The sequence below is a fragment of the Amia ocellicauda genome, chromosome 12, assembly GCF_036373705.1.
Source record: "Amia ocellicauda isolate fAmiCal2 chromosome 12, fAmiCal2.hap1, whole genome shotgun sequence".
In the NCBI taxonomy this organism is placed as follows: Eukaryota; Metazoa; Chordata; class Actinopteri; order Amiiformes; family Amiidae; genus Amia; species Amia ocellicauda.
Genome location: NC_089861.1, coordinates 29927640 through 29952033, shown reverse-complemented (window position 1 = coordinate 29952033; position 24394 = coordinate 29927640). Strand labels below are relative to the sequence as shown.

The 24394-nt window shown below is 40.3% G+C and overlaps 2 protein-coding genes and 1 long non-coding RNA gene across 3 annotated transcripts; 2 read left to right on the top strand and 1 right to left on the bottom strand.

Annotated features, from left to right (window-relative positions):
- Positions 1 to 375: 375 nt before the first annotated feature.
- Positions 376 to 3424, top strand: LOC136764053 (B-cell receptor CD22-like). The gene is made up of 3 exons (XM_066717883.1): positions 376 to 672; positions 1330 to 1466; positions 3107 to 3424. The coding sequence occupies exons 1-3, from the start codon at positions 423 to 425 to the stop codon at positions 3254 to 3256; spliced, it is 537 nt and encodes a 178-aa protein (XP_066573980.1). The 5' UTR covers positions 376 to 422; the 3' UTR covers positions 3257 to 3424.
- Positions 1962 to 15050, bottom strand: LOC136764886 (B-cell receptor CD22). Its single transcript, XM_066719253.1, has 9 exons — positions 14685 to 15050; positions 14041 to 14430; positions 12130 to 12396; positions 11631 to 11900; positions 10582 to 10687; positions 8165 to 8201; positions 7730 to 7863; positions 7345 to 7419; positions 1962 to 2902 (listed from the first exon to the last, which is right to left on the bottom strand). The coding sequence occupies exons 1-8, from the start codon at positions 14737 to 14739 to the stop codon at positions 7359 to 7361; spliced, it is 1320 nt and encodes a 439-aa protein (XP_066575350.1). The 5' UTR covers positions 14740 to 15050; the 3' UTR covers positions 1962 to 2902; positions 7345 to 7358.
- Positions 14176 to 16731, top strand: LOC136764906 (uncharacterized). The gene is made up of 3 exons (XR_010821267.1): positions 14176 to 14246; positions 16147 to 16227; positions 16345 to 16731. It is a non-coding gene; the product is annotated as an uncharacterized LOC136764906 (long non-coding RNA).
- The last annotated feature ends 7663 nt before the right edge of the window (positions 16732 to 24394 follow it).

The window sequence follows — 24394 nt, the reverse complement described above, 5'->3', positions numbered from 1 at the left end:
GCATCAACAAGGCATTTTCGCCCACAGGACTGCCGCATACTGGATGTTTTTCCCTTTTCACACCATTCTTTGTAAACCCTAGAAATGGTTGTGCGTGAAAATCCCAGTAACTGAGCAGATTGTGAAATACTCAGACCGGCCCGTCTGGCACCAACAACCATGCCACGCTCAAAATTGCTTAAATCACCTTTCTTTCCCATTCAGACATTCAGTTTGGAGTTCAGGAGATTGTCTTGACCAGGACCACACCCCTAAATGCATTGAAGCAACTGCCATGTGATTGGTTGGTTAGATAATTGCATTAATGAGAAATTGAACAGGTGTTCCTAATAATCCTTTAGGTGAGTGTATACCGTATGTGTGTGTGTTTCGGTTTTGGTTTCTTTTCTGCAGATCTGCAGGTGAAACTGAGTCCCAGCACAATGACAGAAGCAGAGTCCCTGACCCTGTCCTGTCTCACCAGCTGCAAATTGAGCGACCCTGCTTTCATCTGGTACAGGAACGGCCAGCCCCTCAACACACAGACCCCTGCTGACAAACTGACCATTGACGGGGTCAGCTACCAACAGCATGGGAACTACTCCTGCGCGGCAAGAGGTTATGACAATCTGCCCTCCCCTCCGCAGGCCCTCAGCGTGAGATGTGAGTGTAGGAGTTTTATATGTGTGCTCAGTATGCACAGTGATATACTTTTGGCAGGTTTGTTTGCATGAAATGACACCAAAGGGGTATTTATTTCTTCATCAAATAAACGCTGCATGGACATTAATGGGCCTTGGCCACTAAATGCACTGATCAATCAGGTTGTAGTTGTGGAACAGCTTGTGGAAATGAATGTGTGCTGCTGTGCACCATCCTGTGTTCCATCCAGAGCATGGGGCAGGACAAGAAAGATAAGAAGTAGACGCCAAAGTGGTGTGCTTATGGTGCATCATACTGCGATGAACAAGCATAAGATCTGGAGATAAATTTGGCCTTTATATCAGGGCTTGTATCTGATGGACCACAAAAATGACCTTCACCCTTCCTGTGCTTGTCACCTATTATACAAATTGCATTAGTCACCCTCACCTTCAGATTTGCATGGTGTTCAGTGATTATCTATTGAACCTTCTTGGTCTCACGGTGTTATGCTTTTTTAAAATTGACAATTGACAATCCTCTCTTCCAAGAAATAAGGGATAATAATAATAATGCATTAATACACAATTACATTTCATAATAAATTAGTACACAGTTCCCTTTTTGTTTACGACATTTGTAATTAGTGTATAAATTAGTGTCAGTTTTTGAATAATTTACTCATAAGGAAATTCGTCTCTCTTCCAGATGCCCCAAAGAACACCTCAGTGTCAGTCAGCCCCTCTGGTGAAATAGTGGAAGGCAGTTCTGTCACCCTGACCTGCAGCAGCAATACAAACCCACCAGTGCAGAACTACACCTGGTTTAAGACCAATGGAGCTGCTGTCTGGGAGAAAAGATCAGGGCAGAGTTCCACCATTGCAGAGATCAGCTCTGGAGACAGTGGGCAGTACTACTGTTAAGCACAGAATAAACATGGAGCTCAGAACACTTCAGCTGTAACTGTGGATGTACAGTGTGAGTGTATATTTGATACTGAGCTGTAAATGTTGTGGGTGAGAGGAGTGGGTGACCTCCCTGGGATCACTCAGTGTCCAGTGATCCAGCTGGGAATCAAACCCAGATCAAATCTCATCTTTCTCTCTGAGCTCTAGAGTACACTTGGGCTTCACTGCCAGGCAGGGACAGACTGGGTCTAAAAAACAGCCCTGGACTTTAACGCAGACCAGCCCACCACAACCAGCCCACGGATACTCCACCACCCCACCCTGCCAATGCATGCATGCATGCATGTTCACACACCAGCCCTTAATACCAGCACAGCTATTGTACACTAAACCTGAGGGGATCCCAGTCTAGAATATGGAACAGTAGGGGTTTTAAGTTAAGTATAGAATTGTTTAAATAACTTCTTAAAGAACCAAGTCTTTTATTAAACAATTAAAAAAGTCAAATCTAAGCAGACTGTTACTTCAATTAAGGAATTGAGAGCTAGGTTGGATCAGAAACCAGCAGGGTAGGGGGTCCTCCAGGACCAGGAACCCCTATCCTAGGATATACAAATATTTAAAAATATATATTTAAACAAAATCAACAGTACAACATAGGAACTTAAACTATGGTTAATAGTATGAGGAAACTAGTTTGCTGTTTTAAATGATTGGTGGTAAAATGACACAGTTAATTAATACATATAAATATACAATTTGTCCAATCAGTGTCAGTTCAACATAATTAAAATATCCCAAAATAGGCTACATGATTATAGTGACAATATTGAATCACGTTGTCACATTAAAATCATGAGACAGTTTAATACTTATTGACTGGCCTCTATTATAAGTACAAATACATAATACAAATACACATGTTCACCCTGAAAGAAGGAGAGTCTCCCTGACAGCGTCCCACAGACTGGTTTCACACACATTTGCATTCATATGTTCTTGTGGCAAAGCAGGTAGTCACATGATTTTTCTTATGACTTTGATTGGTTTTACATTCTAATACATAACTTTGCTTCTAGAAAATCATAACTCATTTAATAATGTTACAGCAACAAAGGTGCTCGAAAATGTCGAATCCACCTCATTTCTACAACACAAAATGCACTTTCTATTTTTTTCAAGCAACATAAGAAAGAACATAAGAACATAAGAAAGTTTACAAATGAGAGGAATCCATTCAACCCATCGTGCTCGTTTGGTGTCCATTAATAATGAAGTGATCCAAGGATCCTATCCAGTCTATTTTTAAATGTTCCCAAATTTTCAACTTCTACCACATCGCTGGGGAGTTTGTTCCAGATTGTGACGCCTCTCTGTGTGAAGAAGTGTTCAGTTAAACCCTGAATGATCACACATACTTCTCTCTTCCAGATGCCCCAAAAGACACCTCTGTGTCCATCAATCTCTCTGGTGAAACCATTAATTCCATTTCTGTCACCCTGACCTGCAGAAGCAATGCAAACCCACCAGAGCAGAACTACACCTGGTTTAAGACCAATGGAGCTGCTGTCTGGGAGAAAGGATCAGGGCAGAGTTTCAACATTACAGAGATCAGCTCTGGAGACAGTGGGCAGTACTACTGTGAAGCACAGAATAAACATGGAGCTCACAACTCTACAGCTGTAACTGTGGATGTACAGTGTGAGTATATCTTTGGTCTTTTTTGACATGTGCAATAAGTATTGCATCCCTAATAAAATAGGAAACAAGTAAAATGTGTTTAAATAAGTAGCAACAAACCATCATGGGTTTAACACATGACAATGCATATCATATTATGAAATGTGTTATAGTGAGATTAATCGATCAAAGCAATGACCCACATGATTTTATTGCTGTTTATCTGAAGTATAACATTCATTTTTCATCATATGCAATTATGGAGATTTACTCATGTTCCAGACAAGGCAGTTTTCTTATATATATTTGAGTTTGAATGGCTTTGAATTTGGTGGAATTACTGTGTAACAACTGCTGTGTTGTTCTAGCTTCCCCTTTAGGCATATGGAAAATCATAACCATGCTGTGTAGGATCATAGCTGTGGCCTCAGTGTCTACTGCAGTGACTTCATAGCAAAGAGCCGGTATGTATATACAGTAGAAAGCCAGAAATCTCATGAAGAACACATTTATATGAAAAGAAGATATTTGATATGGCCTGATTTCCCTGATTAATGATCTTGTGTTAATTATCTACTCACACAAAATGGCTCTGGACTACACGCTACACCTGCACTACTCCACTCTCCTCCTTCCCACTTCTGGCACTGCCAACAGCCTTTACAGCATTGACCCCTTCCCAAAATATCACCCAGCTAGGATGATCCCAAGCTATTGCGTTTCGTTACGGGAAGGGATGTATTCTCTTAATTTGAAAAAAATAGAAAATGGCAACATGTCAGAATGTCTAGCTGCTGCTCTTTTTCATATATAATTTTTTTACCAGCTTTGGTAATCCTTGCCTAATTTTGTATGATTATCTTCTGCAGCAAGAACAACCCCAAAGCAAGGAAGGACACAAACAACACTGAAATGACCAATCAGGTAATATGATATTTGTGTCTCCCTGAGAGACCTGTGGTATATGTAATACATAGCTTGGTAAAATACTACTACTACTAGTATTAGTCCTACTACTACTACCCTGTTTCACCACAATACAATTAAATTAGAGGAAATGGAGGCTCAAAGATAATATGGACAAATAGCAGCTGTGAATCATTGGCTCAGTCAAAAAGGCTAAAATTGTATTGCAACTGCTACTTCAACTAATAATAATAATTGATTTGTCTTTCTTTTCTCCTGCCAAGAACAATGCAAATGACTTGTATGCCAATATAGTTAGGCCAGTCCCCCGAGGACCAAAGCAGGAACCAGTGAAGGAAGAGAAGGACAAGGAGGACAAAGAGGATGATGGTGGCCTGTACTACTCCACGCTCCAGCATCTCAGCTCTGGCACTGCCAACAGGTGAATACAACAGCCTTCACCACACAAACCCCTTTCAAAGATGGTAGCCAACAGGGCAGATTTCAAGCTGTTGCGTTTCATTGTGGGACATTTTTCAGATGCAGTAGGAAGAAAACAAAAGGGATCATCCTTCTACACTTTTATTGTAAACCGTTCTGGAGGTTAAGGCATAGACACAGGCCTTGTGATCAAGAACAGATACAAATTGGATTGAGGCATTATTGCTGGTAGTGGGGAGGGAGGGATAAGTTATTTTTTATTGTATTATCATTGTAGTTATTATCATGAGTAGTAGTACTGTTGTTAGTTTGAATTTAAACTCTTGCATCCTTTGGCCCTTCCTTTACAGCCCAGCTCTGGGGCAGATGGCAGCAGAAACCTCAGTTATCTACAGCACGGTCAAAAAGGCCAGCAGCTGAACACAGGGCATCTTCAGTGATCAACCTTCCAGACTTACCCGAGCTTGCACCAGATGGAGACAAAATTTTAAATTATGTTGGTGTGGAGCCACCCCCCACGCTTGGTTGGTACAGCCTTGTGTGTGGGCCAACAATGAAAAACCCTACCCACATTCAGATTAATGCATTCTGGTTACCCAACCTTTGTACCAGCAGGCACTCAATGCAAAATTATTGGGCTGCTGGTGCTTCTACACACATAATTAATGTCCAAAATGTTTCACTTAAACCAATCTGGCCACCAGCCCATGTGACATATGGCTTCCATATTACATATGACATCGCTCTACACAGCTGTGTATCACTGTATGAAGTGTATTGTTTGTATAAGCTTTTGAAAATAACAAAAGAAAAATAATACTAATAATACTAATAAAATATATTCCTTGCAGGCAACTATTAAGGCTTCCAGGTGATTCCAGTCAAGAAATGTATGGTTTCAGACTCCTAATACTATAAATCAGATAAAGGCACATTTTGACAAAATTGGCGACAAAAAAGCCAGTATTGGTCTCAAAAAATCAACTACCCTGATTTGATTTCAGTATATCATTTTTAATTAAATTAGCTATAATATAAATAGCTCTGGTATCATAATAAATGAGTAAACACTTTATTCTAAAAGTCTCGTTTGTGTACATCAATCTAAAAGCTTAGAACTGCTGCAGCTTTTCAATTCTTCCAAACCTCATTTAGTTGCTTACTTTGTTTCATTTTGTTGTCACGTTGATTACTGATGTGCACGTTATTTATAATTACATCTTGTAAAAGCAATGTTTTTAATTAAGGTACAAATATCTCCAATTATTAATATTAAGCGCCTCAATTAGTAGGTCCATTTTTTCAGGGTGTAGCTCGCACAGTAAACGTCTTCAGCTGTTAACCCTTTCACCTCTACTATATAGAGCCAGCGATTCTGCACAGTTCAGTATATAACATGTCACCAAAAGTTACAATTTCACTGAGAGAGGAGAGCATGAAGTTATGCCCCCCCATGTTGCATCGTTAACATTATATGAACAGGAAGTCATGCACTCGTTGTCTCAGTTAGAAATAACTGTCATTTGAAAGCAATAACCCACCACTACAGATTCAGCAACGTCATTGCTGTTGTATCACAGTTCATTTTCATGTATTTATTTTAATAAGTTGTATTTCTCTGTGTTGTTAATCACATTTAAGTATAGTTTTTAGTTTCACTTTCGGTTTGTCTAGTATTTTCTTGACTGTATTTTCTAGAACTGAAAGAATCCCATACTCCTTTGAGTACTGGTTAAGAGAACAAACAAACATACAAGCAAATAAAAATAAACTATAAGCAGCTTAATTGCTGCAGATTATTAATTCGTAGTTACCTTCTAAGCCTTATTTAGTTGCTTATTTGATGTTTCATTCGGTTGTCATGTTGATTAATTATGTGTGCGTTATATATTTACAGCTGGAAAACCGCCACTGATGCAATGTAATGTAATATTTCATATTGACATACCATGGAGTCTTTTAGTAATTTAATAATAATATATACAATATATTTAAATATTACATTAACTTTAAAGAAAAAGTACTCTGTGTATGCTTGGGAAAATGTTGAACCACCCCTAGCACACAGTGATATTTTCAACCAAATCAAAGATCACGCATTGGAGACAGCTGGTCTCTTCGCAATTGCGTTATTAGATCCCTGTTAGAAGTTTCCGCAGTCAGTATAACATCCTATATTGATTTTTATCTAATGGCATTTTAACATAGCTAATTACAAACATTTTGAAAAATACATAATTTAAATCATTAAAATTCTGCCCATCCAAGAATTTCTCAGGCCCAAATTGAGATTGCAATCCTGGTGCCGCTACTGGATGACAAGCACTTTCACAATTCTGGACTTGTGCTGGAGCTTCCAGACACAGATCTATTCAACGGTGGTGAACTACTGTAACAGCGCAAGCAGAAACCCGTCAGCAAGATGGAGACAGACCGAGACGGAAGGACAGGGATTCTTCAGTCAGCCAAGAATTTGCCCACTCTTTGTAACAACTATCTAGCACACAATCGGACAATCAAGTATTCAGTAGAAGCGTAGAGATATGAGAATGGTTACAATGGATATCAGAAGTCATGGGGATCCAAAGAATCTTCCTTCAAAATGCGGAGCTTGAAGACCCATTTGGCTTCTGCATAGAGAGCCATCACCTCTGTACACCTTCCTGCTTGGGCATTCCCTAGTGCAGTTTCCCCTGACCCATCTGAACCCATATGCGTGACAGTGTTTCCTTTACAAAAAAACAGTGAAGCCACAAGGTATAGGGAGGAAAATAAAAAGTTTGGTTACCCATTTCCAAGTTCTTATCTCATGACTTCGCTGTAAATGGTTGCATCGTCATTCACTAGGCTCATGTCCACAGGCCTTGAAATATGAAAATAAATAAATTATATATATGTCAGCCACATTTAATAAAAAACAGTGCCTCTGTGGTGTAAAAAGGGTATTTTCACTGCAATCTTAATTACAAGTGCAAGCACGATTTGCAAACATATCTCTGCGACTTAACTGACAAAAAGTAGGCCACCCTATCTATCCATTTTCACCATGGGACAGGTGAGAATTTCATGTTAAGTCACAAATGGGAATCTAAACTTCCAAACAGCGAGACTGAGATCTGCTTTGGTGTTGGAGGGTCAGATTTTTGAGGATGGGCTGCTAAGTCCATACTTACTCTGATGGGGGATTCTTGGGCTGGAAGTGAATGGTGCTGTAGCTCAGCTCATTGTCCAGATCCACCATAGTGTGCTTCTGCTCCTGCCTTGGCAATGGGTCCAGTACGTTATTGTACACATTTTCCTCTGCCACCTTTTCAAAGGAAAACATGAAACAAACTCCATCAATGAGGACCTCTCTCTTGTTGGCCCGGTCACTCCCACTGGGCCCATGGTGGACTTCCCTGGTCCTGGAGTGGTGGTTGTATCTTCTGTCCTTTGTCCCAGCCCAGTTCCCAGCTAAACAATCAATCTGATTAGGTGTTTAAATGGGTGCCAGATGCCATGACCTGTGTCCCTAACTAAACATATACCACCAGTCCCTCAGGACTGGAATGGGTCCCTGTGTTTATTTTCTTGCCTTACAAATTAGGTATTGACGTCTCAACACTGACCTGTGGCTCTTCCTCTGGGCCTGGTTTTGCTTTCCTCCTGAAGGGAAGACAAAAGGAAGGATCAAGTGAAGAACTATAAAAAAGGGTATTTTCATAGTAAAGGCCAATGGGAAATCAAACTAGTTGCTTCTATGGAATAACCAGACAGTAATTGTACAGGAAGTGGATGTATGTCAGTCCTCTGACAACATCCTGAAAGAAGCTCCTTCTCAGTTGGCATCAGCCTTTGACATTGTATTTTTAGACAAAAAAATAAAAAACTTTATGAGAACAAGTTGACAAACTGTGGGAGATTACACCATTTTCGTTTTTTGTTTTAAATGCATTTAGTTCTCTTAATGCATTTCTGTTCTGTACTGATCAGTTTATTTGTAGATTCTAATCAATTAAATGACACAATTCAGATAGACTGGGACATCAGCAGAGGCACCGGTTTGACTGTTACCTGTATGTGTCTTCAATGTCCGACAGTGATGTAGTTACCCTGTTCCTTTATCTCTAGTCCAGTTCTCTTAAATCCTGAGCTTGAGGCTTTCAATCCCACCACAATCTCTTAATTGGTTAATTGGACTAACAATGTGGCATTAACGAGACCAAAAACCAAAACATATAAAACACACAACAAGACAAAAGACACACAGGGTGGACCACATCTTCACTGTGTATTAACACTAACCAAACAAAGTCGCACGCACGCACGAACGCACTGCTCTACTCAACTCCAACTCTTCCCAAACCAACCCAACTTCCTAATAGGTGGCTGGCAAAAAACACATTTTCTGAGATTTTGTATTTCTACTCAGACCAAGTATCCCCCCCACCGCGTGTTTACGACCCCCCCTCCACATTCTGAAATGGGTAGAAATACAAAATCTCAGAAAATATTGACAATAATGACAGTCTACTGGTCAAAACAAGACCATCCACATTTTGGTAGAAGCAACACACACCCGTAGAAAGCTCAAAATGTCAAGATGGAAAACTGTTTACAGTGTACTAGTACACAGCAATTTTACATAATTGGATCTCAACTTCTCTGTGTTTGATAGAACATCAAATATACTGGATTAATCACTAGGTTGTTCTTAACAAAACAAGCCTATTTCAACTTTTTTTTTACCTCTGTCAGTTTACCGCTTACCTTTGTACCATTTCAGGTTATTCACTGGACTTGAACTGCTTACATTTCAATAAAAACTGGAAAAATGGGGGTGTTCTGAAACTTTTGACCCGTAGTGTATATGAAGAGTCCAGGGGGAGAATGATCACAGGCCCTCTTTGTTGCTAAAGAAGTTTTCAAAACCACCTGGTGCTGAAATGCTTCATATACTGCTAATAAATAAATAATAATAACATATAAACATGTCCTCTAAAATCTTAGGTGCATTGTTCAACACTGGCATCTATATCCTTCAATTACAGGCCTTTAAAAATGCCTCATGCAAACTCTTAAAAATTCCACTTTGATAGTTGTGTTGTCATGCTTCAGTTTCAAAACACTGGACTGGTGGTGTTACATTAATCACTGTAAGTACGAGTGACCTCAAGAACTAGAAATAAAATGTGTTTGTGTGCGTCACCTTGGGCTAAGGCCGTGTAAGGACCCTGTGTCAGAGACTGTAAGTACAGGATGTGCTGTGCTTCCTGCTGGCCACGTACAGTGTGATTTTGAAAATTAACGCACACAGCAGCAGCAACACAAACCTTTACAGTGTTGCACAGCAAGCTGATAATAGTGAGGAACTAAGTTTTGCAACTGGCAAAGCAGTCAACGGTCAACAGCACTGGCCCAGGAGAGCCCAGCCCCCCCCCTCCCATCTTTTAGGTTGCCTGCAAAGTAAGGGATTGGATCCATTACACACACAAAAGCTGAAAAGTTAATGGCCTAAATGTAACCGGACTAATGTCCCTAATTAAACCACATCCATCACCAGTCCCTCAGGAATGGAATGGGCCCCTGTGCTTATGTTCTCGCCTGTAGGTTTAGAACGTGAATAGGAAAGTTACAAATTGGGTATCACCATGTTACAAAGATATTGACTAAGAGGGCAAATAGTCACACCAGTTAACTCAAGCCAGGTTTGGAGTTTGTGTATCAAGTATAATTAGTCTAATTGTTTATTGAGCCACTACTGTGTGGCCCATTAGACTTAATAGTACTGGGTGCAATGCTAAGAGGACTTGTGTAATAATATTGTCTTCCATCAGTTTTCAGTACAAATGCAGTAAACACTTGCAATTCTTATTCCTATAGTCCCATAAGTAGCTAAGAGCACCTTTTTAATTAAAGCCTCTGAATTGCTCCTCTATGGGACCAGGGCTGGAGATCCCTGTTCTGGCTCTGACTGCAATCAATTCAATTAAAATCCATTCGAGAAAACAGGAAAAATATAGAATAAAGACATTAACTTACTCACCTCTTGACACAAATCACAGTCACACCAAGAACAGTGACAGTAAGGGCAGCAGCTCCCAATCCCACCCATGCCAGTGGAGGAAGGCCCTGCGCCACACTGGACAGACCTGGAAAAGGAAGAGACCTGAATGCTGTGTCATCAATAAGACCTTGTAGAAAACAGTAAATTACCCTGAGTTCTGGTTCTGCCCCAGCAGGTTTTAATGAGCATAAAGAAAATGAACACAAATCCAGTCATTCAAGGTGCCAGGTAGGAAGATGTTAAGGGTTAAAAAGTTTGGGTTAGCAGATCCCCCTTGACCTTTCTCAAGCCACATTGTGCTTCGTAAAAACTTCTCCTCTCTCACATTTCTGTCACAGCACAGCTTTTCACCCATTGAAAATGGTAGTGAAGCAAGTGCGAGCAAGTTACAAAACATCCTCTTTTTAAGCCCCAAGAAAAGGACGATTCAGGGCTTTTTTTTCTCTTCTTGTTTTGTTCAGTTTTGTTTGGTTTTGTTTTCACTTCATCATCATCTTCAATTAGATACATATAACTTTTGTACTGTTGATGAATGGATAATGAAACCTGAGCCTTCTGTTAGTTCCAGAGTGATGCTAGCTATTTGAATATTAAACACAATGTTTTTTTCCATTCTTAATAGCAGTAATTATAGTAGTATACAACAGAAGTGGCAAAGTGCTCATATCATCCATATATTGAAACTCTTGACTGTGTCTAAGACCATTGCACAGCATTGTATAACTGACACAGCCAAGACCATAATAGTACACAAGACCTCTGAGACTGCATGACGGCAATACTGTAACCAAACCATTTTATTTATTAAATAGTTACAATACAAGTCTCCTTAACCTTTCCTCTCTAGCCATTTTCTTTTTCAACCTTCATACACTGTAACTGCCCAAAGGTTAAAGAAGGAGCACCTGGGGCAGCTAATTGGTTTGATTAGACATATTGTATCTTGTAGAGGCAGACATACAGCTGTAGGAGGTCACTGACCCCTCTGACCTGCTGTACTCACAGCTCAGTAGCAAAGATATACTCACACTGTACATCCACAGTTACAGCTGTAGAGTTGTGAGCTCCATGTTTATTCTGTGCTTCACAGTAGTACTGCCCACTGTCTCCAGGGCTGATCTCTGTAATGGTGAAACTCTGCCCTGATCCTTTCTCCCAGACAGCAGCTCCATTGGTCTTAAACCAGGTGTAGTTCTGCACTGGTGGGTTTGCATTGCTGCTGCAGGTCAGGGTGACAGAACTGCCTTCCACTATTTCACCAGAGGGGCTAATTGACACTGAGGTGTTCTTTGGGGCGTCTGAAAGAGAAAGCAAATGACTTTTCAATCATTTTTGTTCACAGTAATTCATCAACATCATATCTCACCTAAACTGCTGTTTTAGCAGAGAGAGACATGCCTGTTTTTACATTATCTAGACAATCACATGCCACTTAAACCTGGTGTGAAACTGTACTGCTGTTTTGCCTGTGTCTTACATGTTAATTATAATTGACTAATATAAATAAACCGAAAAATGGGTACTTACATTTAACATCCAATGTGAACTGTGAAATTGAACTGTTGATATTGTATTTTACAGCACAGGAGTAGTTCCCATAGTCTTGATAGGAAACAGGATTAAAGCGCAGTGTGTTGGCTGGTGTCTGTGTGTGAGAGATGGGCCGGCCATTTTTAAACCAGCTGAGCTCTGTCTGTGTTGGAGAGCAGCTCTCTGTGCTACAGGTCAGGGTCACACTGTCTCCTTCTCTCACTGCTCCATTCATTCTTGATGGGACCATTATAATTTTCAGTTCTTGGGGGGATAAAAACGACACTATAGAAACAGGATCCTCAATGTATTGTTCAGTATACATTCTATTAATGAGGACAGATTGAAATCTTCCAATGATGAGAAGTGACAGACATTTCTAAAACAGTGATTTGTAATGTACAGTGGAGGCCTCCAGGTTTTGTTTGGAAGGAGGACCGAAATAATAATAATAATTGAATCGCTGTTCCCACTGCAATGATGTATGGGAAATATTATATTAATATTAATCATAATTTGTATATTTCCCAGGGCATGTTAAACTTGTGTAATAATACAAATTAAAATGAATTACTTTTCTGAAATATTTTAAAAGATAAAAGCAAGAGTCTCGTTATCTTACATAGAGACAAACAGATTCACTCCTTGCTGACTACTTAATTTACCCAAATTATTGGTTGTTAATCAATGTCCTGGTCTCACACACCCAGATTAGCACTGGTCTTGGACTATCCGATGTATCCGAGTAGTGCCAGACTAGTGCTAAGATGGCTCTGTGAAACTGTCAGCCGTGGGACAGTGTACTTAATTAGCTTGGTTTTATTGATTGGTTTTTTTTGGCTTTATATTTTTTACACGCATTTGTTTATATACATTGAACACGTTTAATTTTCTTTATTTTTGACACATGATTTTGTGATCTATACACTTATGACTTTTTGGTTTTGCATGAGTTTGTTTATTGATTTGATTTCACTGATTACCTTGTTAATAAGTATTAAGTACCGCATTCCATTCCAAGCCTTCTCACCTCTTTTAATAGCGTAATTACTGACAGCTGTGGTAGCCTTTTAAAAGGGCTTGTTCAACTGAAAAAGGGGAGCATGACTGAAGAGAAGAAGGGACGAGTCGAGTCGAGTCTTAAAACTATCTTTGCAAGAACTCACATCTTTGTATTTTGTTTTATCTTTTGTATGTGTTTTGTATACCCCCTGCCTGCTGCTATCCCTGCTGTAACTGGATTTGAACTGTTTTATTTTAATAACTTAAGCTTTCCATGGACACTGGAGGTACTTTTTGGACTGTGAGTTTGGAGACCACGCCTATATCTGGATACAAGCCAACTCGACAGACCTTGCTCTAGCAGTGGACTGGACAATCTTTTTGAAGTTTTTATTCTTGCTGCAGAGACTGTATTTCTTTTGGACAGTGTTGTGGATTTTAACTTTTTATTTTGTTTTGCGGTGGACCCTGGGTAAAAGAATCTGTGATTTTCCCTTTTTTATTAGTATTGGAGGTTTGAGTCCTAGTGCTCAATCAAAACACTAGTTTGTGTAGTCTGCATTTTCAGTGGTTCTGCCATCCAGATAGAAATCTACACCCTCACAAAACCTTCTATATATATTCCACTGTCACGTGTCCTAATGTCCTGTATCTTCAAAGTAGCATGTGACAGGGGGTGGCTCAAAGGGGTCGCAACAAGCAGGGGCCTATCGGCAGCTTTACTATAAGTCTTTCAAATGCTTCCTGGTGTAAATGTGATGAGCCCATAGTCCCTTGGGAACTGTTTCTCGAATTGACAGATAACCATCTTATTCTACTACTTCTACAACTAAAAAAATAATAATTGAAACCATTTGCTGAATGAGGGGAAAAGAAAAAAGCATTTGAGAGAAATCACGAACTTACCAGAGACAGAGAGAGTCACTCCATTCCTACCAGTCACTTTATCTCTAGGATGACTGGTTTCAAATCTGAATCTATATTTCCCACTGTCAGATGTTCTTATGTCGTTTATCTTCAAAGTGCAGATCTTCTGTTTATCCCCCAGGTACTCTGCTCTGTGTCGGTATTCAGGGCTGATTGAACCCCATCCACTGTGATACACATATGAGGTACCAAGACAGTCCCTATTATTGTGACACCACATCACTGTCTGCACCTCATATCTATATGTTCCTAAATAGCTGATATAGGTATCAGGATAATCATATGAACAGGGCAGGACTACAGAGGAGCCTCTCACGGCACAGATATATCCAGGTTTATACCACACAGCCCAGTTCCCACCAAGGACACCTGCAGAAACACCAGGTCAGTCGTCAGTGCTGACCAGTGAAGAGTCCAGCAGTGCTCAGAGTAATGACAGCCTCACAGGACACAGACAGCACTGTAGAGCAGGATCAACAATTAAGCAGAACAACATAATAACAGTATATTTAGTCGATTGCAACACCAGACATTTGGCAAATCCACACAGTGGACAGCTGGTTCAGACACAGTGTGCTTTCTAGTGAGGGTGTGAGAAACAGTGTGATAGACATCAGTGTTACCAGGCAGGAGGAGTAGAGTCGCCCCCAGTAAGCGCAGTGTCTCTTCAACACCCATAGCTGCAGCTTCAGTTCTGTCCTTCTGCTCTCTGTCAGTGATGAGGACTCAGACCACACTCCTATAGGGAGTCACTGCAGAGACACAGGAAACAAGTGCTGTAGACACACAGTTTAAACACTTCCTGTGTTGCAGTTTTAGGATCTGCTGTCATCAGATACGTGATATTATCATTTTGTCAAATATATGATTATATAAACAAGAATTAAGCTTTGAAAGGTATGAAGTCAGAACCAGTAACTGATACATAAATTCTTCAGTTTTGAAAACTGCAAACAAAATGACAGAGAAGATAAAGAAAGTGGGAGACCTGCAGCAAGCAATATATTTGTTCTCATACATCAGTGAAGAAATATAGCAGTTTGTTCAGAGGCTTCCTGTGTTGGTTCATTGTAACACACAGCAGCCACTCATTGTATCTAAAGTTGATCCATATAAAATCAAGAAGCTGTTCATATTACTGGTAACATAAGCTAAAAAATCAGACACTCAAATTATATATATAAGATATAATTACTCTCTTTTTGTTCTACCTTTCACAATGTATTCAAATAACAAGATAGACAAGTTCCTTCATAATAAAGCATCATTGCGGTACTAATACCTAAATTAAATAAAAGCCCATGCTTAGTAAGATAGTAAGTAAGATTAAGACGCATTTAGAGGAGAAGTATTTGATTGATTCAGTGTTTTAGACTAGGACTACAGCTGGCCCGTCCCATTGTCTGAATAAACTGGGAAATAGCAGCAGCCCCAGCTGTATAACTCACAGACCCCTGTGCTGTCCAGTATAGTAGTCCTCTGTCCCGGGTGAAGAGAGCTCCTGCACACACTCTGCTCTGATCACTGACTGACCAACAGGGAAGTTCACCAGAGGATTAAAGCAGTTTTTTTTGGCTGGTGTCTGTGTGAGAGATGAGCTGGCCATTCTTAAACTAGGTGAACTCTTCTGTTCTGATAAGCGTTTCAAATCAGATTCATTTGCAGAGCATTCTTTGTACATTTGGTTAAAAATGTTAACACTAATTAATATCAAATTACAAGAAAAAGGCCCAGAAAAGTTATAATTAAATCACAATAAAATACTGAGCATAATTTTTAAAAATCTTAGTGCATATATAAAACCGATCAAGTACAGTGTGAATGCTTTGAACATCATTCAATGTGTTCATAATCACCTATTGTGCCCCATGCTTATTGGGGACCAAAACGCACCATTCTATTGGTCAGACATTTATTGATTTTGTCCCATTTAATGCACTGATGACAGACAGATTGGAGGATAACTATGATAAACATGGTGATTATCAGGGGGGTTACTCTCTGTGTATCTCTCCATCACTCTGTGTGCATGTATAACTGTGTCTGATTGTCCCAGCCTTTCTCCACTTCACTCTCTCTCCACAGAGTGCCCTGTCTGACCCACACAGTGACACCTACACAGCTCTGGATATAAGGGCAGTGTCTGCAGAGTATGACACTCTGAAGGTGAGTATGTCAGTGGGAGGACAGGGGGGGTCAGTAAGAGCCTGATCTGGCTCTCAGGACAGCGTCCAGTCCAGCAGCTGCAGAGTGACAGTGTGAATCTGGCTTTGTGTCTTTCAGTTTTCTCAGCTCAGTGTCAGTGATACCTACACTGCACTGCACAGACCAGCTCAGCCCTCAGAATACGAGACTATCCAGAGATCAGAGAAGTGAGGGGGAATGGACACACCAGGGTACAAGATGGAAAATTGATCCAGAACAAGAAAAAAAAACAAGAAAGCGCATGAATTAGATTTTTTTAATGTTAACATGTTAAGCTGAAGACTTGGAGAACCTATGCTCATACAGGAAATGTACATTTTTGCTATACTATATAATATTTGATCTATTTTAATGGGCACTTTATTTTTCTACCTGTAGCGTAACAGGGATTTGTAATTCTTGAGGGTCTGAAATATGTTTGCTCATATACTATACACAATGCATATGCTTTCTCTTAGACATCAAACTTGGCACAAAGCAAAGTTTAGAATGAATTACATGTATATATGTAATTCAGATTTGTTTTTAATAAAAAGGTCATTTGAAATTTTATAGTTTAAAAAGAACAACATCTATTCTTTCATTAAGTACTAATGCTGTTAAAGCTGGTCTGGGCGGCGCAGTGTGGGACCACCCCAAACTACCTTGCAGCTCCCCAGACCCTGAGGGAGGAAAATAACCAGGGAATCACCTGATCCGTGGTTCCTTCAGTGACTGGCTCCCTCTTTGATAAAACAGGAAGCAACAGACTACCTGGGGTTGAGAGGCCGGAGGAGAGCCTGTAATGTGAGCGAGAGAAAGTGAGAGGCAGAGAGAAATGACGATCAGGACTTTTAGATTTGGCTTTGAACTTGAACACGGCTTTGGAATATGGACTTGATTGTTTGCAAGTGTGGTTGTTTTTTATAGTTAGTTGTAGTTAGGAACCCATTTATATGTATAATGTAGGCTCGAGAGGAGCTATGTTTTCTTGGGTTTTTGTCTGTTTGAGAACTGCACTTTGTAATGAAGTCACCACTTTTGACCATTCCTGTGCCTGCTGTTTCCTGAGCCCTGCCTTCAGAGCCCAGACTCCATGTCCAACCCCACGCCATGTAATAATATTTAATCTAGATGTGTCAGCGAGTGAAGGAGTTCTCCTCAGAGAGCAGATGTGTGCAAAACCTGTTCCTTTGTTGGAGGTATTTTACTAGTGACCACAGGAGGGCGCCAGAGCTGAGCACTAGTTTTTCCTTTTGGGGTTGTAATTTGGTTTACAGTACCAGAAGCACAAAAATCAGTGGGACAACATTTGATTGCAGGTCAAGTAACAACTCAAACCAACATGAAATATAGTACAGAATAATGTACCGTATCAAAGTAAACACTGCTTCTTGGCAATGTAAAATAAAACAGGCAACCAAAAATAGATTAGATTTACAAGACAAACAGTATTTTCTCTAAATTGTTTGAATTTCACTCTGTCATATACAGCCAGCTGTCCTCAAATGTAGTGTATATACACTCACCTAAAGGATTATTAGGAACACCTGTTCAATTTCTCATTAATGCAATTATCTAACCAACCAATCACATGGCAGTTGCTTCAATGCATTTAGGGGTGTGGTCCTGGTCAAGACAATCTCCTGAACTCCAAACTGAATGTCTGAATGGGAAAGAAAGGTGATTTAAGCAATTTTGAGCATGGCATGGTTGTTGGTGCCAGACGGGCCGGTCTGAGTATTTCACAATCTGCTCAGTTACTGGGATTTTCACGCACAACCATTTCTAGGGTTTACAAAGAATGGTGTGAAAAGGGAAAAACATCCAGTATGCGGCAGTCCTGTGAGCGAAAATGCCTTGTTGATGCTAGAGGTCAGAGGAGAATGGGCCGACTGATTCAAGCTGATAGAAGAGCAACTTTGACTGAAATACCACTCGTTACAACCGAGGTATGCAGCAAAGCATTTGTGAAGCCACAACACGTACAACCTTGAGGCGGATGGGCTACAACAGCAGAAGACCCCACCGGGTACCTCTCATCTCCACCTCAAATAGGAAAAAGAGGCTACAATTTGCACAAGCTCACCAAAATTGGACAGTTGAAGACTGGAAAAATGTTGCCTGGTCTGATGAGTCTCGATTTCTGTTGAGACATTCAGATGGTAGAGTCAGAATTTGGCGTAAACAGAATGAGAACATGGATCCATCATGCCTTGTTACCACTGTGCAGGCTGGTGGTGGTGGTGTAATGGTGTGGGGGATGTTTTCTTGGCACACTTTAGGCCCCTTAGTGCCAATTGGGCATTGTTTAAATGCCATGGCCTACCTGAGCATTGTTTCTGACCATGTCCATCCCTTTATGACCACCATGTACCCATCCTCTGATGGCTACTTCCAGCAGGATAATGCACCATGTCACAAAGGTCGAATCATTTCAAATTGGTTTCTTGAACATGACAATGAGTTCACTGTACTAAACTGGCCCCCACAGTCACCAGATCTCAACCCAATAGAGCATCTTTGGGATGTGGTGGAATAGGAGCTTCGTGCCCTGGATGTGCATCCCACAAATCTCCATCAACTGCAAGATGCTATCCTATCAATATGGGCCAACATTTCTAAAGAATGCTTTCAGCACCTTGTTGAATCAATGCCATGTAGAATTAAGGCAGTTCTGAAGGCGAAAGGGGGTCAAACACAGTATTAGTATGGTGTTCCTAATAATCCTTTAGGTGAGTGTATTCCTTGATTATCTGCAACTTCAAATATTCTCCCACCCACTTAGACCGCACTTCACCGGCAACCTGCACCTCCCCCGGGACCACACTTCGCTGGCACCCAATTCCCCCCCTCCGGACCGCACTTTGCTGGCACCCATATAATCCCCCGGATCGCACTCTACCAGCCGTCACTACCCAACACGCCTCTGAGTGGGTAAAAGTCCAGGGCCATTTTTTGGTCCCAGTCCGCCCCTGGCTCCAATGTACTAAAGCCTGTTTCTTTTACCACAGGCGTTCTGGAGGTAAGCTCTCACCAAGTGTCTAATCAGGCACTAAACTGAACAAGTTTTGGTCCGTAAGCAACTTCTCATGTCTCAAGAGGCAACTGTGTTCAGTTCCTAAGCTTCTGCTTCTGCTTCATCTCAACTGAAAAGTTCATTTCAGGACCTGTGAGTTTTACACAAACCTTTCAGTTCCACGCATAGCGGATTGCAGGCCTGGCCATGTGGATGAGGCACCAGATCCACCCTCCCTCCCCAGTGTGGAGTAGCCAGCGAGTTTGCTGCAAAGGTGGTGTTTGGGGAGGATGCAGGGATGAGAAATAATGAACGCTGGGAAAGTAGGATTTGAGACTCCTACTTAAGGATGGCATGGGTGGGATTAGGGTCCAGACCCCTCTGTTGAAATTTAATTTACAGCTCCAAGTGTGGCGGGTGCAGATGAGGGCATTCATCACTCTGTTGGCCTGTTCACCACACTGTAAACAACTGAGGGGTCGCCTGGTTCACTGGTGGCTACAGTCCTTCACGGGGAACAAAAATAATAAAAATAATTATATATACACGTGCACACACACACAGTAAGGTCTATAAATATTTGGACAGTGACACAATCATCACCATTCTGGGTCTGTATGCCACCACAATGGATTTGAAAGGAAAAAATCAAGATGTTTAAGTGTAGACTTCCATCTTTAATTTGAGGGTAGGAATTTGACAGTGTAGGAATTACACCCATTTTCATATATGGTCATCCCCCCCCTTTTTTTGGGGCTCAAAATTATTTGGACAAACTAACTGTCTGGTTTGTATAATCCAAATGGCGAATCCAGGTGTGGGGCTGATAGGAGAAGGGAGAGAACAGGAGGAAGGCAACACAAAGGCAATCAAGTTAGACGGGGAAATCCAGGAATCATAGTCAAAAGGTAGCGAGAGGTCAATCGATCAGGCAAACTGGGTCACTGGGGAAAATACGGAATCAGGAATGAGAGAACAAAGCAAGGTCAGGAACACGGTAAAGCTATAGAAGATGAAAGGCTCAGAAATGCTGTTTAGAAACTGACAAGACTTCGCAAAGAGTTCTGGGAGAAGTGGGATATATAAAGAGAGGTTAATGAAGGAGAATAAGAGGAGCATGTGAGACAATTGAAACAATTAAGAGGGAAATCAGGGGAAGATTGTTTTGAAAAACCGGAGTACAGGAGACATCTAGTGGCGAAGATCATACTGCAGACCTGACACTAACACAATTTATTAATTAAATTGTGAGTTTCAATACTTGGTTGCAGAGTTCCCTTGGCAGCCATACATGCTCATGCAATAACATGCTTCACAGATGAGGTGGTATGCTTCGGATCATGAGCAATTCCTTCCCTTCTGCATACTTTTCTCTTCCCATCATTCTGGTACAAGTTGATATTTGTCTCATCTGTCCATAGGATGTTGTTCCAGAACTCTACAGCGTTCTTTAGATGTTTTTTTGGCAAACTCTAATCTGGTCCTCGAGTTTCCTGTTTCCATCTTGTGGTAAACCCTGTGTATTCACTCTGGTGAATTCTTCTCTTGATTGTTGACTTTGACACAGATATGCCTACCTCCTGGAGGGTGTTGTTGATCTGGCAAACTGTTGAGAAGGGGTTTTTCATCACCAAGGAAATAATTATTCCATCATCCACCACAGTTGTTTTCTGTGGTCTTCTGGGCCTTTTGGTGTTCCAGAGCTCACCAGTGCATTCATTTTAAGAATGTACCAAATAGTTGATTTGGCCACACCTAATGTTTTTGCTGTATCTCTGATTGGTTTGTTTTGATTTCTAAGGACTCAAGAACAAGCAGGAACTAAAGACAGCTGTAGTACAGGCCTGGCAGAGCATCACCAAATGCTGAGTTTCTTCCCTGGTGATGTTTATGGGTTCCAGACTTCAGGCAGTCATTGACTGCAAAGGATTTGCAACCAAGTATTGAAACACACAATTTAATTCATGATTATGATTTGTCCAGGGCTCTTTCCTCCTGTTCAAAGTCAGTGGAATGGACCCCTGTTAGTATATGGCTCCCTGCTCTGTCGTCTTCAACAGCTGGTTCCAGGAGGAGATGGGAAGAGAAAAAGAAAGTAGCAGAATCAGGAGCACAGAAAACACACAGGGAAGTGAGTTTAATCACTTCTGCACACTGAATGATGACTAATTAATTTCTCATCCATTCTACTTCCCTTTCTGCCTTTCTTTAATCATGTTTCTCTCCCCACAGGTTCATCTTCAGCAGGCCGACAGTCCTCTGTCTTCCGAGGGATCCCAACGCCACTGGACCTAAAAGGTCTAGATCATACGTGTCACTGGTCATATGCAAGTTCCTCTTGGACTGAGTAATCTCTCCCTTTTCCCTTTCTACAGGAGTGTGAGAGAGTGGAGGAGGCTTCAGGAAAGGAAGACAGGGCAGGTCCATGGCAGTGACAGCTTCCAACTAAATCAACACATCTATACCTGAATGGGGGTATTAGTTCCTAATACAAGTTCACTTAGCTTCTCCCAGTCAGAAATCTTCACGACCACTGCAACGTCTCACTTCTCTGGCCATCTGCCACCACTAGACCCTAATATTTCATTTGCTGCCACTTGCAGTCCTGCTTCTGCCTCGCTCCTCTATTCCTGTGTCTCTCAAGTCAACGAGGAAAAAAATAAGAAGGCCCCCCATTGTTCCATGGGCAGGCTTTTTAAAGTCCACATCCTTATTGCAGAGAGGTGGGGAAGATAGGAAAAAGATGCATGGATTGGTCAGTCAAGAGCCAAGCCAAGCCCAGCAAAACAGGTGTGCTGCATTTGGGCTCAGGGGCTCATAACAGTGTAACAAAACAAAAACAAAATTGTAAATTAACTAATTAAGGTAATGAAGCAAAAAAAAAGACAATAGTGAAAATAAAACTAGTAGTGAACATAAAGACAAAAAACAAAAACAAGTAAACAACCCAAAATACACCAATACAAAATACATATTTAACCCATAATCACCAATAATGAGCTCCATTGCACCATCTGCAACATGCACGTTCTTGGAGTGTTTCTGCATGACGTCACTAAGCCTCACTCGCAGAAGTCTGTGCAGCCCTGCGCATCTCAAAATTTGCTGCACGAGGCTAGCCTGTGGCTGTGAGACAAAAAAGACAATGCAGAGATCAAGAAGGACATGTTCAATCTGAATTAAAGCTACTGTTGCCCCCTAGATAGCGGAAATCAGTAGTCATTATGGCGTAATTTAGTGGCAGTTAATGGGATAATAATGCATTGTATTATCATTTTATGGTTAAATTAAACCTTGTCAAAACATCCTACCTGCAGTATAAGCTTGGTAGCACAATTTGATAAGCAGACCAACCATAGTCTATGCAATGCTTTGAAATGTATTATTTAGCATATTTTTTAATGTAATAAACAATCTTAAAATAATATTTAGCCTGTTCCGATGGTCTTGTTTCCTATTAGAAAGTGTTCAAACTTTGTTACACAAGTGATTTACTTTGTTACCCACCTTTCTCAATGTAACTCCAGGTTTGTTTCTTGTTATAGGCCTATCCTTTCTTAGATGCATGTTTGATCAAATAACAGAACAGCATAGTTACATGAAAAACTTTATTCAAACATATAAATAAAGAACTTTACTCAACAGTGTGTAATTTAAATACATTTTGAACAGGTGTATGTTGCCTGGTTGTCATAATTGACACATTCAAAATGTGCCCATCTGCTGCAAATGTCACATTGTACCAGAAAAAATAGTTAACCATTTTTAGTAACCTGAGCCAGTACTATATGTTTTCAGAATGATCTTACTTGATATCAGGATTGTAGATTACCAAAACTTTGCACGTAAATGGAATGATTTGGCTATACTTGAATAAAAATGAAAATACATAAAATAAATTAAATATCAACAATTATTGCTAGTCTGTTATCCTTGTCAAGTACATACAACCCCAAATCCCCAACATTGAAATGTATACTTTTTCCAACCTTTTGGCACTGCTCACATTCCAACACCTTTTAGAAAATATTCTGTTAATAGCTATACTGTTTAAAACAGATATTTAGAAAAAAAATAAGCTAACTATGATAACACATACCCAATTGTCAATGTCAACTGACATGCCATGCCAGTAAAATCTGGAAGAAATGGCGGATCTGGTTTTGATTATGCCTGTGTGCCCACCAATCTGAGTTGAATGAAACTAATTAAAGAGTTTCCTGGCCTCCTCTATACTCTTGATAGCCCTCCTGGTTCCAAACAGGAGTTCTCCATTTAAGTGTAAAGTGAAATCCCTTAGGTCAGAAGTGCATTGATAGGATTTGCTAAAAACTTGTATTACTGAAGATCAAATCTTCTAGTCCTTAAAATACTAACCCTTGATTTGAATTTGGTGGTGTATCTTCTGAGGCTCTGCCTCTGGGCTTTATATCCATCCATATCCATCAGGGTATGATTCCACAGACAGCAAAGCATAAACCTCATCCCACTTCTTTTCCATAACTATTGCAATTATTAAAAATAATAAACTGCATATAAATCAAACCTGCCAAAAACAATTATATTTTACATCAAATAATAAAATATTTATTAAGGTATCCAAGCAAGATCAATCCATGTAGACTACCTGAAACGAATGGGCAATTTCACACTGGACACATTTCCTGAGGGTAGACTAATACACAGAAATAGATGCAATATTTTCGTTGAAATGTAATACAGTGTAAATGTAGTGAAAACGTGCAATTGAGTATCTTATAGTGTTAAATAAATGGTACAAACGATTAAAAGTGAGGACAATGTGTGGTGTAGCCATCAGTAAGGTCTTAGTATCTAGTTTACCAATGGGCGCAACACGTGTATAGATGAATGAAGCCAATGTTACGTTTGTATGTCGTTTAACCACATCAAAAATTAGGACGAATTAATTCAATTATAGACATTACTGCAGCAAGTTATCAGTGTTAATATAGACCCATCGCTAGCACCTAGCAATAACGGTATAACTAAGACCTAAACGTGTACTGGTATGACCAAAGTTTGGCTACTTGGACAACCCGAACCAAAACAACTAAATAACAATGACAATAAGTTAAATATCATGCTTTTGCAATTATAAATATATGCTTT